Source organism: Platichthys flesus, chromosome 4 (assembly GCF_949316205.1).
Source record: "Platichthys flesus chromosome 4, fPlaFle2.1, whole genome shotgun sequence".
In the NCBI taxonomy this organism is placed as follows: domain Eukaryota; kingdom Metazoa; phylum Chordata; class Actinopteri; order Pleuronectiformes; family Pleuronectidae; genus Platichthys; species Platichthys flesus.
In genome coordinates this window covers 9,912,769-9,930,079 of record NC_084948.1, presented here as the reverse complement: position 1 = coordinate 9,930,079, position 17,311 = coordinate 9,912,769, and the positions used below count along the sequence as shown (strand labels likewise).

Here is a 17,311-nt window from a genome sequence, read left to right as displayed (position 1 = left end):
AAAAAAAAACTCTGCATTTGCAGAGTCACTTGATAATATGGTATTGTGCAGCTTTTTGTATCCTTAAAGGGATAGTTCAATCGAAAAATGAGACTTCACTCATCTACTCACCACTTTGCCAATGGAGGGCTGGGGGAGTCTAAGGGGTTAACTTTGTTGCAGCGGCATCCCATTCAATTGAAGTACCCGGCGACCCGCACTTCAGACAGAAGAAAACAACAGAAACAACTGAGAATGCCTCCAAACTGCTCCTGTGGTGTCATCTAAGTGTCTGCAAGCCCAGAAATTCAAATTTGACCTATTGCATATTTACAACACAACAAACCTTATTGAGGTGTGTTACTAGATACTTGACTTTGACAAAACTATCTGGCCAGCTTTTAAATGAGCTTCACCACGACTCCACAAGATCAAATATTGATGGTGGACCTCAACAACAGTTTGGTTTTGTTTGGAGTGCGTGCTAAAGCTTCACTAAAGACCTGGGTGGTTTGCCACGTTTTTCAGGATCAGTACTTCTGTCTACACAAGATATTTTATACACTTGTACATTCCAACCAAGGTTTGTTCATACACCCAAGACAACTTAAGTGCTGAGTCACCACGAGCCACCAGGTGACCCGGAGGGCCATTGCATCTTTTACATCTGTTTAAAACAATCAGCAACCCCATGTGTCCTGTGGATGGGGGCACTGTCGTCTCATTTGTCCTTTTTTCAGTTTAGGGCAGCGTGAATTGAGGCTTTGTCCTTCTCTAGCCTGGGCTCACTTTCAATTATCTCTGAACATGATCAAAAGAACATGGTGTATGTATGTTTAGAAGTTGTCAGAATCCACCTTTGGTAGTTTCACAGAGGTAAAAAGGTCGCTGTACCAGGCACATGGCTCAAACATAGTGTACTGTACATTACAGGTGTGTTTTGGAGGCCCCTTGCCATCTTCTGCACTTGGATGGATTTCTATTATAAAGGCCACATGACCATGTACTAAGATAGATCTTTTCTCTGCAGAGGAAACACGTTATCGCTGTGTGTAACAAGCAGAGTGTAAGAGTGTTGTTCACTTGTCCATGTATGTGCATATCATCATCTTGAGAGAGAACCTTTAAAATAACATTGAAACACATGCACCACCTAAGAGCTGTTTTTTTACCGTTCAAAAGCACAATCACTTCCTAAAGAGAGCAATACAACAACAATGATGCCGACCACGTCTCTAAGACCAATGCACTGTTTTGATCTAATAAAAACCCACACGCTGCTATGTGCTGGATGTAAGAAATGGCCCTCACTCTCGTTGGAAGATGCACATGTTATTTTCTCATTACAACATGACATGATATCAAATTATTTCTTGCAGTGAGAAAAATAAACTTTCCCCTTGATCCATTATTCAGTCTCACAGATCACAAACAGCATATCAACATTTCATGAACGAAAAAAACCACTGCAACACTGAGACAATTTCCCCTGCAGTGTGAACATGACCAAATAGTGTCTGAACTGTGCGAGTCCCACATGGCTGTGGAGCAGATGGAGAGGGACATTTAGCGACCTCTCTTCACTGAGCGGGAGCGTGGCTGGCCCGTACAGCAGGAAGTGAAGTTTTACTATCTCCACACACAGTATGATAACAAAGCATTTGCTTTTTATACCTAAAGCAAACAGTCAGAAATACAACCATGGTTAGATGAGATGTGGTTCCCCTGTCCTGGCAGAGAGGCCGGCTCTGCCACCGTAACTTCCCAAGGAGCTGCTGGTGCTATCTATCATTGGTTCCGAAGGGAAATGCATTCAGCCCGACTGTGTACATAAGCAGCAACGACACCATTGCTTATTAAGACGAATAAGCCCATAGAGCAGAGGAGCCGTATTGTGAGGCTGCAGTTAGGAGGCAAGAGAACTGACTTGCTCCACTTCACATCACAACCAGTAAAGCTGCTCCACCCTGATCTGGAGGGGATGGATACATCTGTCAATTTGCTATTTGTTCTGAATCCTGTAAAAATACACTCACACTTCTGGCTGCCTGAAAAGGGAGGGAACAAGAACACTTTTGTGCAGAAATTCTGATTTTGGGCAAAAGCCTTTCCAGATTCCTCTGGAGGAAGCATTCCCTACCCTCCATGATAATAAACTGCCAGACAGAGCTCACAGTGTGCTTTACAATGGAGTGGTCCAAACGACCAATCGAAAACCTGAATGGGGGGGAAGCCGTGACACACCATCCAAATTCTCTTCTGGAGAATCAAAGGTTCCACAATAGAGACATGGCAAACATTCAATAGAATTAACTCTTGGATCGTCTGTGGTTATTTTCTGATACGTGAAGCTGGTTTGACTCGCATGAAGCAGCTCACAACAACATTCCCCAAGCTTCCAGCGGAATCTGTTTTTCGATAAGGTGCAGATGTATTTTGATTTGCGACTTATGTATGTCCATAGCTGTATCTGCAGTGGTGTTTAAAAAATATACAACATTCCTCTTCACAGCAAAAACGTGCTTGGAAAGTTTATACCAGTCTGACTGCAAGATTATGCTGCTGTTTTTCTTGAAAATTGCATTCATACTCGACAAATCTTTCTGCAGAAAACCTATTGCCAATTGGATTATGTCTTTTACCAACCAAAAAGGAAATATGCCCACCATGAAAGATGGCAATGATACTAAAACATTTACAGTCAGTATGGACGTTCAAGACCAGTCATTTGAAGGTTGGGGTAAATGGTGGTCTGTTTTAAATATTGAAAAATATCAAAGTGAGTTAAATCTGGTTTGTATAAAGATATAGAATAGTTGGAATAAAAGATTATTTAAAGGTAACCAAGCAATTTTACATGGTAGGTTTTGATTTATGATTCATTTATTGTTTTGCATCTGTTAGGATCGGAATCTGGTCCCAACAGCAGGAATCTATGGACCCGGTCGGCCTTGTATCAGTCCAGACGGTTGCTGCTGCTTGTTGGGGTGTGGGGAAAGTTTCGATATCAACCATGTTCATCCATTTATACCAACAGAATACCATATTCGGATGGTTACTTTCAGTAATGATAATGCGTCATGTCCTCGCTCCATGGATGTTTTTGTGGTGGTCTGACTTAATGATGTTTCCATTGCTAGAGCAATGCTGCTCAGCCGTTGAAAATCTAAAGATGCACCTGTTTAAGCTGTATCTTGTATTATAAAACTAACAATTTGTAAATGGTTGGGACAAGATGAAACTGTAGATGGTGCAAACTGGACAGGTAAATCCTCTGGGGAGCATCAATGTATAGGGTAAATTGCTTGTGACCAAAGTCTTCATATTCCTGAAGTAAAAGATGTGATCCGATTGAGAGGCCTCCAAAGCCAATTATGAATATCTACTGCATGGATGAACAAACCAACTGGTCCACTGCTTCAGTAGTAGCTCATGATTCATTGTCAGGTAAATTAACACATTTGAATGGATTCGGTTTTTACACTTACAGGGTGATCTAACCATCTCTGATTGCAAAAGATGAGGATGGCATGTAGATGATCTTTAAGAAAATGTTCGGAAATGTTTCCCGCCATGAGCAGCCAGAATTGCAAAAAAATTCACGGTTGAACTTTCTCACTAATTAAAACATCTTCACTTTGTCGGCTGTTCACATTTTCTCAGCAATATCCCACTGATATGCATTGAATGATGAACTGAAACTTAACTGTGAACTGAGTTAACGTCTTCTTTCAGGCCACATGCTGTGAAAAAAAAAAGGTTTTTCATTCACTGATGTCACCACCTTATTTCAGAGTGCAGATTTTTTTAGACGCCCCTGTCTGTGCAATAGCTTCAAGCCGCTTTATTGGAGCTGTCATCATATTTGTACATCATCTTCAAAATCTGCTCAGATGCAATAAAGTAATATTCCCCTTAAATTTGTAATAAGTATATTCTGTCTCTCTGTCTTTTTTTCGCATATCAGTTTCCTCTTTCTCTCTTTCAGCTAGATGGAGTCATAAGGAAATACTTTGGTATGTGACTGACACTGTGACAGAATCTACTATAGAGAGGAAATTAAGCCAGATATAAGTAGCATTGAGGATGGGGGGTTAAGCAGAGAGAAAGACACAAAGAGACAGTGAACCCCTGAAGCCCCAGTAACTATTCTGCTGCTTCCTGTCCTCAAAGACTTATATTCTTTGCTTTTAACATATCTTAAAACTTTTTTTTTTAATCCACAGATGTTTTAAATATCTCTAATGAAATACTTTTCACAATTTGTATGCGAAGCACACAGTATTCGATTCGACCTTGGACTGTCTATTATTCTTAAAAACTCATTAGTAAAGATGGAAAAGGTTGTGTTTGAAGTATTTTGTGTAATACCATTCAGGCATCTGCATTGACCTCCTCTCAAGGGACTTTAACTCCTCTGATGAAAGGTATTCAATTTTTTTGTGTGTTTAGGTTTGTGTTGGACTTGTGTTCTCCCTCATTCCTGTGTTTCCTGTTTTATATTTGTAGTTTTGCTCCTCGTGTGTTTCGTCCTTCACTTCCTGTCTTTGTCCTGTTTCCTGCCCTTGTGTTTGTCTGCACCTCTTCCTCATGTGTTTCACCTGTGTTTCATTAGCCCCGCCTCCCCTCTGTCTATAACATCCTGTGCTTCCTGATGTCTAACATGGCCGTCTCACCACCCTGCAGTCACTTCTCCTCCATCATCCATCTCTTGTAATTTCTAGTGATATTAGTCTTTTCCTTGTTTATCTGTTCAGCCCATTGGAGCTTTTGAGCACTTTTGATCACCGTGTTCTTCTGTTTTTGGATGTTGCCCCTTTTTGTAAGAACCTTTCCTTAATTAAAGAGCACCATTTGGTTATATTGTTGTTTCTGCATTTGTTTTGGGTCCACCTGCTTCCATCAAACTTGACAGGAGAAATGGAGGAAAACAGAAACAGCTGTGTACCTGTTGTTTACTGTCAGACTGTTAATGATGCAAATCAAAGTGATAACAGCAGATTATAATACTACTAATAATATAAATATGTAGCAATTTAATTCTACCATAAATTAATTATTGAATGCTATTATATTGATAAAGGAGGAAGTTTGTGGAACATTTTTTAGGAAAATAAATATGTTCAGTGTGCAAAGCCAATTTACTTTGCAAAGTAATTTGAAACCTGCCATCTGGAAACCAGCAGTGTCCTTCCCTGTTCTGCCTCATTTTACTGGTCCCACTACCACCAAGGCAGACGACAACAATGCCTCACCATAAAGATTTGTATTTGCTTCGTGTAAAAATGTTGACTGATGCCGGCATTTTCTTTTACCACCATATGATATTTAAAGTTTGATCTGACATTGTTAAAATCCATTATCTGTTCCACTATCAACTATAATCGATTCAGTCACACTCCTTTTGTGTGTGTTATGATCCAAGCTTCTCTGTTCTTTGTTTTGTTAGTCGGTCCAGCCGCATGTTGATGTTAGTGCATGCGAGTCTCACCCTGTAAGACAATGACCCTCCCCACGATAAAGCGTTCAGGTGAAAGCCTTTTTCCAGAACTTCTGTCAACAAGCAAAACACATTCTCCAGCTAAAAAGGCTCAGACAGAGAAAAATGTTGGTGTCTTTAAGGGGGAGAAACCCAACAAGATGCTTAAGGACTCCAGCTTTCCCTGAAACGAGTTTCTCATCTCCTTAATGCATAAATAACTTGATGGGTAAATGATAATACACAAAATGCACAACATTGCAGTTGAAATTTTATTTCAACAGCACAGTTTTGCTATTGCTCACATTGCTCTGGAACATATCATGGCTGGCAAGGGGTAATCATTTTGGCTTTTTTTTTTATCCAGCTTTTATATAAACTTTTTTAGTTTTGGCTACGTCTCCCTGTGTGTTCAGAGGCTGCTTTCACTGGGCTTTGCAACACTTTGCTAACATGATAAACAGAAGGGGATTGGAGGCAGTAAGGAGGCCGGATTTGTCACTAATGAAGTGTTTGTTTTCTTCTGAAATGCTCGTGCTCTAGTGCATAATTTAGTGTTCATGTAACTGTTTCTCAGAAATTAAATTTGGTTCAAACCTAAAGCAAGGCATTACTGATTTGTGAATAGTCCAGTGGCAGTAACTATTGTATACATAACTAAATAAGCTCTTTAGTTCCTTGATTATGTGACTAGACCGCATGTGTTAATGTTGAGTTAGATAATAAACCTCAGTGTGATGAGTAATGCCTGTGCATGACTTTCCTTTCACATACAGAGTGATGAATCTATGACTAGTTTCTCTGCTGTGAGGCAAAGGTGTGTAAATGACAACAAGTGTGTTGAGGAGATGAAACCCTGTCTGTGTTGGACACTTTCTCCTGCACCGACATGGTGAGTCATCTCTCAGTGGGGTCAGCTGTGAGGCTGGACAACCACTGGAGGGATGTGGAGCACCTTGGCTGCGAAAGGCTCAGTGTGCCCACAGGCATTCAATGGGTTTTAAGAAGCCAGAGGTGTAGTGGAAGGATGACTCAGAACCAACAGGCTGTGCTGACAGAGGGCTGCTGATGCAACACTGTCAAACCGATGCATGCTGAGTCAAAGCAGTAAAGGAGACACATCAGTGGCAGAAGGTATGCAGATTTCTGAGAAGAAACTCACAGACGAGACACTAGCTCACATAGCACACAGCGGAAAAAGCATTCAACATTTCTGCCGGAACCCCCGAAAGGCCACAGCCTAAACTCATGTATATTTCATTAGTGTCTTCTCTTTTATGCAGACGTCGCTATTTCCAGAAAGCAAACATGTTGATGAGCAGGTCATGGTATTGCTAATCTCTGTGAAAGACAGATTCAAGCACCTCATTTCCATTGTGCTGCTTTGTGATTTGGATCATTTGACAGGATCCCGACCTTATAAATATGAGATGTTAGTGATAAATACAGTATGCATTATTGGTATAAAGCCTTTATAATAATCCTTACAATCGTTTTATATTATAGTATAGTTATTTCACTAGCATGGACCACACCACAGAGACGTATCTTTTCAATATCTTTTGATGGAAAGTACACATAAGAAGAAATGACCCATCTCCGACTGAAGGTCAACACATTCACTGAGGCCCGCCCCCTCAGTGACAATTGTTACACCTGCCTGGCTTTCTGTTCTCTTATGGCATATATTCACTTAGTATTGTAATGGTGTTCATCAAAGTTCTCTCTCATTTCTCTAACAATGGGTCCTTGATTTCAGACAGATTCTCAGTTGAAAAAGGAAGCTGTTGATTTTGATGCATATCGGCCTATAGTTAATAAAGCAATTGTCCTCTGTTTTAAGAATGTAACGCTACCTTCTATATTACTGGCTGGCAGTGATGTGCTGATCGTCCCATAACTTCCAGCAGGCTGGATTAACATTTGCCGTGGCTCAGTAATTTAACAGTTAGAATGCACAAGCTGTGACACAAAACGCTCTTATTTTTGGACCCACATCACTAGGAGTCGGCTGAACACGGCTCTAAAAGTAAACAAGCTCTTGCATCACACCAGGCTTATTCATTACCTAGACAGTGATTTACAAGGTCCATGCACACGTAAACAATAATTCATCAATAAGAGACTTTTAATCTAAGGCTCTGTTTTATTTCAATTATAAATAGAATAGATAAACCCTAGAGGCAGAGCAATTAATCACTGTTATGAAGTACTGATTGATGCAGTGTACTCCAAACAAGCAGCTGTATTATTTTACATTAACCTCTGGTGTACTGTCTTATATAGTCAGGATGTTTGTATGTGTTCTTTGTCTATTTGTGAATAAAAACGTTAATAATAATAATAAAAAAAAAAACACCAATCTTATCCTCCTGGTGGAAATGATACGGCTTGAAGGAATAGTTCACCGAAAAAAATTAAAATTCACTATCTACTCACCATCATACGAAGTAACTGGTGACTTCTGCTCCTGTGGTGTCATTTAAAGGTCCTAAAGCCTGGAACAGCGTAATATACCCCATGTTTTTATCCTAAATGTCTTCTCTCATCCTTCTCCTCGCTGGTCTCATCTCGTGAGGACTTGCAAGTATCTTGATACTTACTGCTGCAGGAACTCGCTATTTACTTAAATTGTATTGGACAGGCTGCAACGCTGTTTGACCCTGAAACTCCTGAAGTGTTTTGTGGACTCAAACACTTCAACCAACCCACATAATGACGAGTAAATAATGAGTGGATTTTTATTTTTCGGTGAGCAATCCCTTTTATTTTGATCAGAGGTTCTGCTTATAAGACTCCTTTATTCAAGTGATGTCTGTCAAACTTGGCAAACTGGTGCCAGTTGTCATTTCAGTGTGAACTGCTGTGACCCTCCTTCAGACTTCACATCCAGCACCTGGGTCGAGCTCATCAAGGTCCACTCGACATCACATCTGGATCTCCAGTATTCTCTTCATCCCATCGCCCCCAACAGTGTCTACTCCCCTTCAAATATTATGGCATCAAGATGGGGTGAATTGCTAGAGAGTTGCATCTCTCACATTTCTCTTTTTGTTAGTGCACATAGGGGAAACATGAAAATAATCATTTGTTCCCTCAGAATAAGGCTTATTTGATACTGGCCGATATTAAGTTATAATAATATTTAGTATCTGATATTTTCCCCAGTGTCACATTTATTTCTTATATTATTTCGTCATATGAATAGTCTTATGGGGGATTGTTTATTTAGCAGCAGAGTTTTATGATACTAATCTAGTCTAAAATGATCTAAAGAGCATGTTATTTATTAACAAACACAGGATTCTCTCTTTCACGTTGAACTTTTTTATTTTGTGAATTTTATTGGAAAAAAAAATCAATGCTACAAATGCAACAAAATCAAACAAGATGTTTACTGTTACAGCAGAAACACAAATAACGTATATATGTATTATCAGCATAACGGCATCACAAACCACATTCACCACAATAATCATACAGGTGATCAACGCTCTGTAATACAGAAGCAAGAGCACGTTTCACACAGAACTGTTCTATTGGACTGCATATACTGCAGCTACTGTAGATACATAACATACACTGACAGCTGCAATATGAATTGGAAATGGATCAGAAATTAAAATAATGCGTCACTACTTATTACAGTCAGGTGATTATTTCAAACTGCATGATAGGGAGGATTTACTGCAGTTGTGGTTGCTAAGTTAGCATCAGCTTTAGCTAATGTAGAGGACAACATAAACCGAAAACTGCAGGTTTACATTAAAGGGATATATGGAAAAATAATAAATACTTATACTTCAGAGGAAAGTACCCAAGTAGGTACTAAACAACTAGAACAGTAAAGGTTTTTACTTAAAATAAAGAGAAATTTTAAATGCAGCAGCAGGACATGGATCACAGTGCTGTTTTCTAAGACAGAATTAGGTTTAATAACAATAGAGGACAACATGAACTCAAAACTGCACTTTTACAATTAAAAGGCTTACAGAAAATAACAAGTACTTTTACTTTAGAGCAAAGAAACCACAAGTACCACAAGAAGTAGAAACGTAAAAGTGTTAATTTACTTGAACTTAAGAGTCAGGAGATAGTGGAATGCACTTTTTTATCCTTGATTTTCACAATGTTGTGTGACTACTCTCACTTAACTACAGCACTTTCCCCGCCGGTGCAATGAACTGGATTTATTGACTTCCCCTGTGCACTCAGTGATTGAGTAATGTAACATGTAATTACCACAGACTGTGGTTTGTCCCACGACCCGAAGCGTCGTGTGTTCCACTGGCCGACGCTAGGAGCTGTCCGTGGTGCTGAAGCGCGGTGCCGCTGCCCGGAGGAGGAGGCGCTGATCGCAGCAGCAGCAGCTCCGCTCTCTCCAGCCTCCAGTCAGTCAGCGGAGTCAGTGGTGGTGGCGGACCGAAACTAAAAGCCCCCCTTGTCTCTGTGAATGAGTAAATTCACACGGACTCAAGTCGGCGAGAGAAGCGCTCACTGTGTGTCTCCGTGTGCGTGTGTGCGCGTGTGTGCGGGAGACCACAGTGTTTCAGTGCGTTTCAGGGAAAAGAAAGTGTTGATCCAAGGACGTTCACTCTGGACCGAGAGCTACAGACGCGTGTAGCGGAGGGAACCGTGATGAAGGCGCTCAGAGATTATTTCCCTCTCCTCCTGCTTGTGGTGGCGGTGGTGACAGAAACGGGCGCTAAAGGTAAGATGAATAATTATTTACTCCCTGTTTGTTTATGTGTTAATTTGTTAGTGCTCAATTCTGTCCTCGTGCTGAACGAGAGAGCTCTTAACACGGACTTGTACCTCGCTGCTCCAAAATGAGATGTTTCTGCTGTGGATCTTTGTCTCGTCTCCGCTCCGTTTCCACCGCGCGCAGTCTCCCTCCATGTGCTCAGACAGCGCACTGGTTCTCTTCCTTCATGTGATGAGCACATGATGTGGTAGTTTATCACGTTTTATGCTGGATTGATTTCGTCTTATATGTAAAGTGTACAGAATGTACACAACCTCAGACACTGTCAAAGTTAAGACACAGGAAGTACTCAGCCCCTTTCACTTTCCCCACACTTTATTGTGCTGTGGATTTAATAGTGTATGGATATATAGAGAACTTGTCGTGATACTAAGACAAGTTTGGCTAATCCTTGTATAATCAATTTATACTTATTTATATGTATTATATATATATATAATATACAAAAAATTGTATTTTTTCCACATGCATGCTCTGGGCTTCAGTTTGGGCTTTTGCCGGGTCATTGGCTGTTTGCTTTAGGTTGTTGTTGTTGTGCTGAAAGGTGAACGGTCGCCTCAGTCTCAGGTTGTGTGCACGCTCAAACAGTTTCTGTTCTGTATTTGGCTGCATTTATCTCTCAATAATTCAATTGTGGCAAGTCTCCCCTCTCCGCTGCCACTAAGAAGCTCCTAACCCCCCTAACACGGTGCTGTCATCACCATGCTTCACAACTGGGTTTGTATTCATCAGGACCGTGAACGGTGCCAGGTGATTCTTGGTTGTTTCTTCTATTTCACAAATCTTTTAGGGTGTCTGTGCTCCTGGTAACAAGCACAGCTTTTAAAGTGGTTTTCTTCTCCTGAACTGCTCCGTACCTCACCGCAACTTTATTGTAAAGGTCTTCAGAGAGTCCCTCCGCATGTCGGAATAAAAGCAAAGTCATGAAGCCAGCGTGAATTGTGGGACCCTGTTTATACATGTCTACCTTTCTGTATACACATGTATGATTAGTAAGAGGAGGACTTAATACAGAATATGTAGTTTGATAACGTATATAAAAAAAATTTGAGTATACTTTCCAAAGCCTTTGTAAATAGAAAATGTCACATGTTCAGATGTCATTTTATAGTTTCATTAATCGTGTCTGAATTAAAATTTTCAAGACAAGTAGGAAAACAGGCTGATAAACATGTCATTTTCTAGCCTTGTAGAAAACAATGCTCTAAATGAGTAGAGCCTATATCTCATGGTCCTCTTGTTAAAGTAGTGGAATGGCTGATGGTGTTTTTGCTGCCTCCCTGCATTATTCATATCCCCTGACAAAATAGAGATGGCTAGAAAACATGGTTGATGTCAGAGAGATGTCTCCCTGGATAGTTGCAGCGATTTGAGCAGTCACTCAATATTTTCCTCCTCCTTGCACTGCAAATTAAAGCCCTGGGTTTTATTAATAAATCAGTTCTCACTCTGTTAAATATTAGCATTAAAAAACTGTTATCCAAATATCATACCAAGGCCTCTTTGTATTGACAGATGACAGGAGATGAAGTTATCTGCAGACACACTTTTTGCTCTGTCAGTCATCTTTTAATTGGACGTCTTTGTGTAGACACAGCTGACTCCACAACCTTGATATTTATGTTTGCACCCATGTCTGTTTGTTCAATTCTCAGCAGGATTACACAGAAAGTACTGAAAGCATTTGCATCAAACTTGGTGGAGGGACGTGTCCATTGGAGATCCATTGAATAAAATACAGGATGTTCTTCAAACTGTTTTTCTCCCCTCTCAGATATTTTATTTGCATTTTTCAATATGTTCTCAGGATTGATTGAGATTTGATGTAAATATAATCAGACATATATATGGTGTTGATCTATGAGTTCAGTTTGATTAGTTTTGTTTAGATCATCCGACTACTTCCCTTTCCCTTTTTATTTTTCTACTATAAGAGCTGGTCAGATGTGTGTATGGCAGTTTGGCCTTGGCGGAGGTATACGCTCTACTCGCTGCTATTTGTGATCAGGCTGTTTTGGTCGCTTAATCCTGTGTTTGCATAATAAAATGTGTTGACGGGCTTTGTGCATTCAGGTCCATATTCTGGCTCCTGACATGGTGGTGATTGTGTGCAAAGAGCAGACAATTGATTGTGACGTAGATGGATTTAGCTGCTCGCTTAAATTCTTAAATGTTTGATGAGTCTGGTAAAGTTTGGGAGTTGGGTTTAATGGTAAAAAGTAGTGGTTGTTTGAAAAGGTGATGCTATCATGGGAGGTAGAGCAGTTATTAATTTAGTTTTATTCCCCCAGCATATATATCTGGGGGATAGAGTGGTAAGTGTATCTGTCTGACCATCCGTCATTTCATTTCTGAAGATGAATTTGAAAACCATTTGGGATTATTTCATGAAATTGAAGTGAAGTGCAGCCTTCACGACTTCATGTAGCTGTGGTAAAGCCAAATCATCCCTGGTCAGTCACAAACGCAGAAACAAAAGCAGGATCAGGTTAAAAAAAGGCGGCCTTTACTACAGAAGCTTTGGTTCATGGGAATCAGTCCAAAACAAGCAGACGCATCAAAATCGAGATGAAAAAAGGCAAAACTCTAGGAATATAACACATAGGAACTAGACTGGCTTATGCTGGCACACATGAACTGGCAACAACCTTCGTCTGCTGGGTTGACCAAGCAGACGAAGAGACCAGACCATCACAATAAAGAGACCAGACCATCACATTTCAGATGTGATGGTCTGGTCTCTTTATTATGTCGTCAGCCTGTCCCGCCCTCACAGCCGTCGCCTGGCAACAGAGCTACAGATGAGAGCATTCTTTGATTGACCTCTAAAAAGAGTTTTTTAAACACGTGTTCTAGCTGTTTGAGTTGAAGCTGATACTTCTTCTGACGTTTTCACATCAGTTGCCACAGCCAGTTCCGCTTTGAAAAAGCGCAATGAATCCTGGGATATGCTGGGCTGGAAAGGCTCCACCTGGTAGAGGCTTGGTTATATGGAAGGACACATTTGTCTTCCTCCATTGGAGGAGCCTTGGAGTTTTCTAGTGACGCATCCGTCATCGAATTCAGCCTCCAAAGAAGGCAGCCCCCAAGTTGAGATACAGCTAGACACTTTCCTTTGACACCAGTACCGTCCACTTCAGTAGTATACATAAATATCATATTAGTTTTTTAGCCGATTTTAAACTGTTCATCCATCAACAGCCAGTTGAGGTGGAAGGGATATTCCTGCCCTAACAGACAAGTACTTTCAGCAAGTCAAAGCTCACATTAAAGTGGGCCATCCTCCACCCTGCCCCCTGATTAGACTGCGGTCAGTAGTGCCAACACCCTGTGGCCACTTCGTCTGGCCGCCAGTATGATACTGATATGATGCCACTACTATGATACTGATTCATAGCTCTGCACTATCACCCATGCAAATAACAGTGTTTTTTTTTTTTAAAGTATCGTTGACATTCAAATAAACATGACATAACCATTCCATGTTTTGAGTAAGTGGGCTCACCAGTGGCTGACCTTGAACTCTGACCTCTGGAAGTTCCGCCACAGGAATATGTGAGATGAATTCAATCAATTTATTAGCTCAGTCCAGTGGTGCATGTTTTATCCCATTTATCACAAATTCCATGACTGTGACCATCACCTAAAGGATGTCACAGTGCATCTCAGCATTTCAGATTCCTCTGCACTCACAGCTACGAGACTGTGACTCAACAGACATGAAGGCGCACTCGATGGTCACTGGGACCGAGGCCCTAACTGCAGACAACGATGCACATTTATTCAAAAATGTAAATCTCTGCATTATCCAGACCCTGTGCCGTCCTGTTTGCTTTAATTATCCTTGGGATGTGTCTAGAACTTGAATTCTAAATGAAAGTGTAGAAAGACACACCTGTGTTTACAAGACCTTGCAATTCACACTGCATCAGTCTCTCAAAATCTCTATTCTTACAGCTTTGTTTGTCCCAGGAGCAGGGAGGCCTCGGACAGAGACGTTTGGAGCCACAAGGAGCTGAAAAGACAGAGACCTGGAAAATAATTCAAAATTTGTGGTCAACATATATTCATACTTTATGGAGGAACTGTAAAAGTGCTTTAAAACATCTCAGCCTATAAATAAGTTATATAGAGCACTTGTAAGCATTGCCAGTGTACAAGCTATTAGCCTGATGAAGTATCGGTGGTTTGCAGTAAATCACAATGCAGACAGAGTCGCTCGTGAGGTGACAATGTTGGGGTTTCAGCTTTGGGCCAGTTTCAGCTCTGTGAGTGATCAGCCCAGCGTCTCCTTAATGGTTTACCCTCGCTGCTACACTCGCTGCTGATTGCTGCTCTGCTATTCATCAGTTCTGCTCTCGCTCTCTCTCCTGTTACAGGAGTGTGTGCCGTTTGAGAGCAGGAACGGGGCGAGTTACGCCGGACCTGAAATCGCAGCTGTTTTGATGATGTCCCTGAGGTTTTGGGGTCAGAATTACTGTCCTTTTCCCTTCAGATTACCGCCCAGATAAATACGTTGGCCTTGACTGACCCACAGCAAGCGATGCCCCTAGAGTCCCAGCCCCAGGGTCTGCTTGCATAGCCATGGCCTGTCGTCATTGTCAGCGCTCTGCTGGGAGAGCTGCCTCAAACTAATGGCTGCTACAAGGCCAACAACAGCAACGGCTCAGTGCACCAAACACACACACACCGCAGCATTGGTGGAGCTGTTCAGTCGTGATGGAAGGAATGCAATCTTAAACAACCCACACACACACACATCCAAAACACACACACACACATCCCCAGTTTACAATTTTACTGACACAACCGAGACAGTTCTGTAACTGTTTAAATAACTTTGATTAATGGATCTGGATTAAAGGATGGCCTCACTCTGAACATTATTTATTTGTTACTCATTTAATTGTTAAACTGATGAAGCATAATTACCACAAAAATTCTTTTGAAATGCTTGTTCTATCCCCCTTTTCTTTTTTTGTTTTTTTTTCGAGGCTAAGACCAAAATGATAACCAGCTTGGCTTCCAACCAGTACAAATTTTTGACCAGCCACTAAACCAGGATTGTTAAGATATTGACATTAGAGCTTCTGAAATTTGATTCATTTGTAATATGATTGGTAAGATGTACTAAAGCACAAAATATACTGAAGGGACAGTCTTTCTGTTCTTAAACAGCACCGTGGTTTGACCTAATACTTCTGACCTACAGCATACTTCATTTCTATCTGTTGATGAGGATTGGTTCCTCTGTGGAGGAGCACAGCCCCACAGTCTAGTTTTAGTGTCTGTATTGACAGAGTTAAGATGATGCTGAGGTAACACATGTGCTTTAAATACAAATTATAGCCAAACTAAGACAGAGGAGGAGGCCACACGGTCACTCTAGCCCTTGTCTGAAATGACTCACTAATCACCCTATAGTGCACAAGAAGAGAGGAGCGAGAGCAGCAGGAACAACCTGACCAGTCAGATATATATTTATATAGTCGCAGAGCAGCTGTCGAGATATCTCAACACAGCACATCACAGCACAACGTCCGTGAAACGAGATTATTTCTACACTTAAAGATGGTCAAGTTTTAATTATTTAAGTATTATTACTTTGTTTATTCAAACAACCGCTGCAGCTTGTATAATCTTTGATAAACAATATTTTTGCCAGTGCTGATGTGTACGTGTGCATGTTTCCTTTCCGGGAATTCCTCACTTGAAGTGTATGTGAAGACCTCGAGCCGTGTGTGTGTGTGTTTGTGTGTGTGTGTGTGTGTGTATGTGTATGCTTAGGCCAGATAAGGCTACCTCTGGGAGTTGTCTTTTCCCATACTGTTGCCAAGGTCTGTCAAAGAATGTTGTGTAACATCCTTTATTTAGAGGTCTAGCTGACCCCAATATACCCCCCCCCTTCTAGGGTCCCTAGACCCCAAACTATATGTTGGCAAAACACTTGCAACAACAAAATCTTACTCAACAAAATGTGGTGTATAAATATCGGCCGACATTGTTGTTGGTTTAAATCATAATCCTGCATCAATGACATCATTACTGGGGAAGAGAAAATGCATCAAGTAGTGTCTGAACGTTTTTTTTTTCTTTTCTGACTATATAGTCCTTTATTTGAAAGTTACCTTATATGTGTATGTATAAGTGTAACACAGCATACTTTACACTGTGGATCCAGGAAGCTTGAAACTGCTTCTTAAAGTAGAACAACTTTACTGAAAACATTCTCTGAGGCACTGCTAGTTCATTAAAAGTTTTTTATTGAGTTGAGCATATTAATCTAAACAGGCACCATTGTTATATGGTCAAGAAATTAGGATTGATAGCTGAAGTTGCGTGTGTCCTTAAACACATAATACAATAATTATCGTATTAGCAAAAGTATTTGGAATTTCTAAACGAGTTTATTCTCATCAGAGTTTAAATCAGTTTTTTCCTTGAAAAGAACAATATTAACTAACAGACTATAACCCTGCTTTCCAAAAGGAATAATCACACAGACCAGGAACTTGGATTACTCCTCCTGGTCCTGTTAGATTTGGGGACACAGCTCTTGGATTGGCAGTTTCAGTAAATTAGTCTAGATCAAAATATCTACAACTTAAATAGCTCAATGGCAGATTTTCAACAGCTCCGATCTGATCCTCTTGTACCTCGATGATGATGAACTTTCATTAATTCTTGGTCTTGAGTCAGTCTTATTTTTTATCATTTGACATTTTTCTGTGTTTGCTTAACTTTATATCAGTATATTAGAGTAAAAAATGATCAACTGTGGGATCCTAAGGATCTCAAGATATGATAGACACTATAGAGCACATGCTACATTTCATTCGACGATGAATTGCAAGTACAACACACATCGGAGGAGTTGGATTCAAAAATCTAAAAAAAAATCCTAATCTTTCATTTGTGATGAAAGATTAACATTCATGATCCAATATTGTTTTGTGCTATTGCTGAAACAATGCAAGACACGTTGTAGGAAGCCTTTAATCACAAGCAGGAGGCTCCACCTGAGATCTTAGTAAAATAATCCTGTAAAACATCTTTGTAGAGTCTGTCTCCATCAATTAACCAATCAT

The 17,311-nt window shown here is 40.5% G+C and overlaps 1 protein-coding gene across 2 annotated transcripts in view; it reads left to right on the top strand.

The window, feature by feature from the left end:
- The first annotated feature begins 9,876 nt into the window (after window positions 1-9,876).
- The window catches only part of LOC133952181 (seizure protein 6 homolog), a 162,974-nt gene continuing 155,539 nt past the window's right edge, over window positions 9,877-17,311 (top strand). For both annotated transcript variants that reach the window (XM_062386517.1, XM_062386516.1), the window contains exon 1: window positions 9,877-10,169. In XM_062386517.1, the coding sequence (XP_062242501.1) occupies window positions 10,097-10,169 (73 nt within the window). In that variant the 5' untranslated portion in view covers window positions 9,877-10,096. The remainder of the gene's footprint in view (window positions 10,170-17,311) is intronic.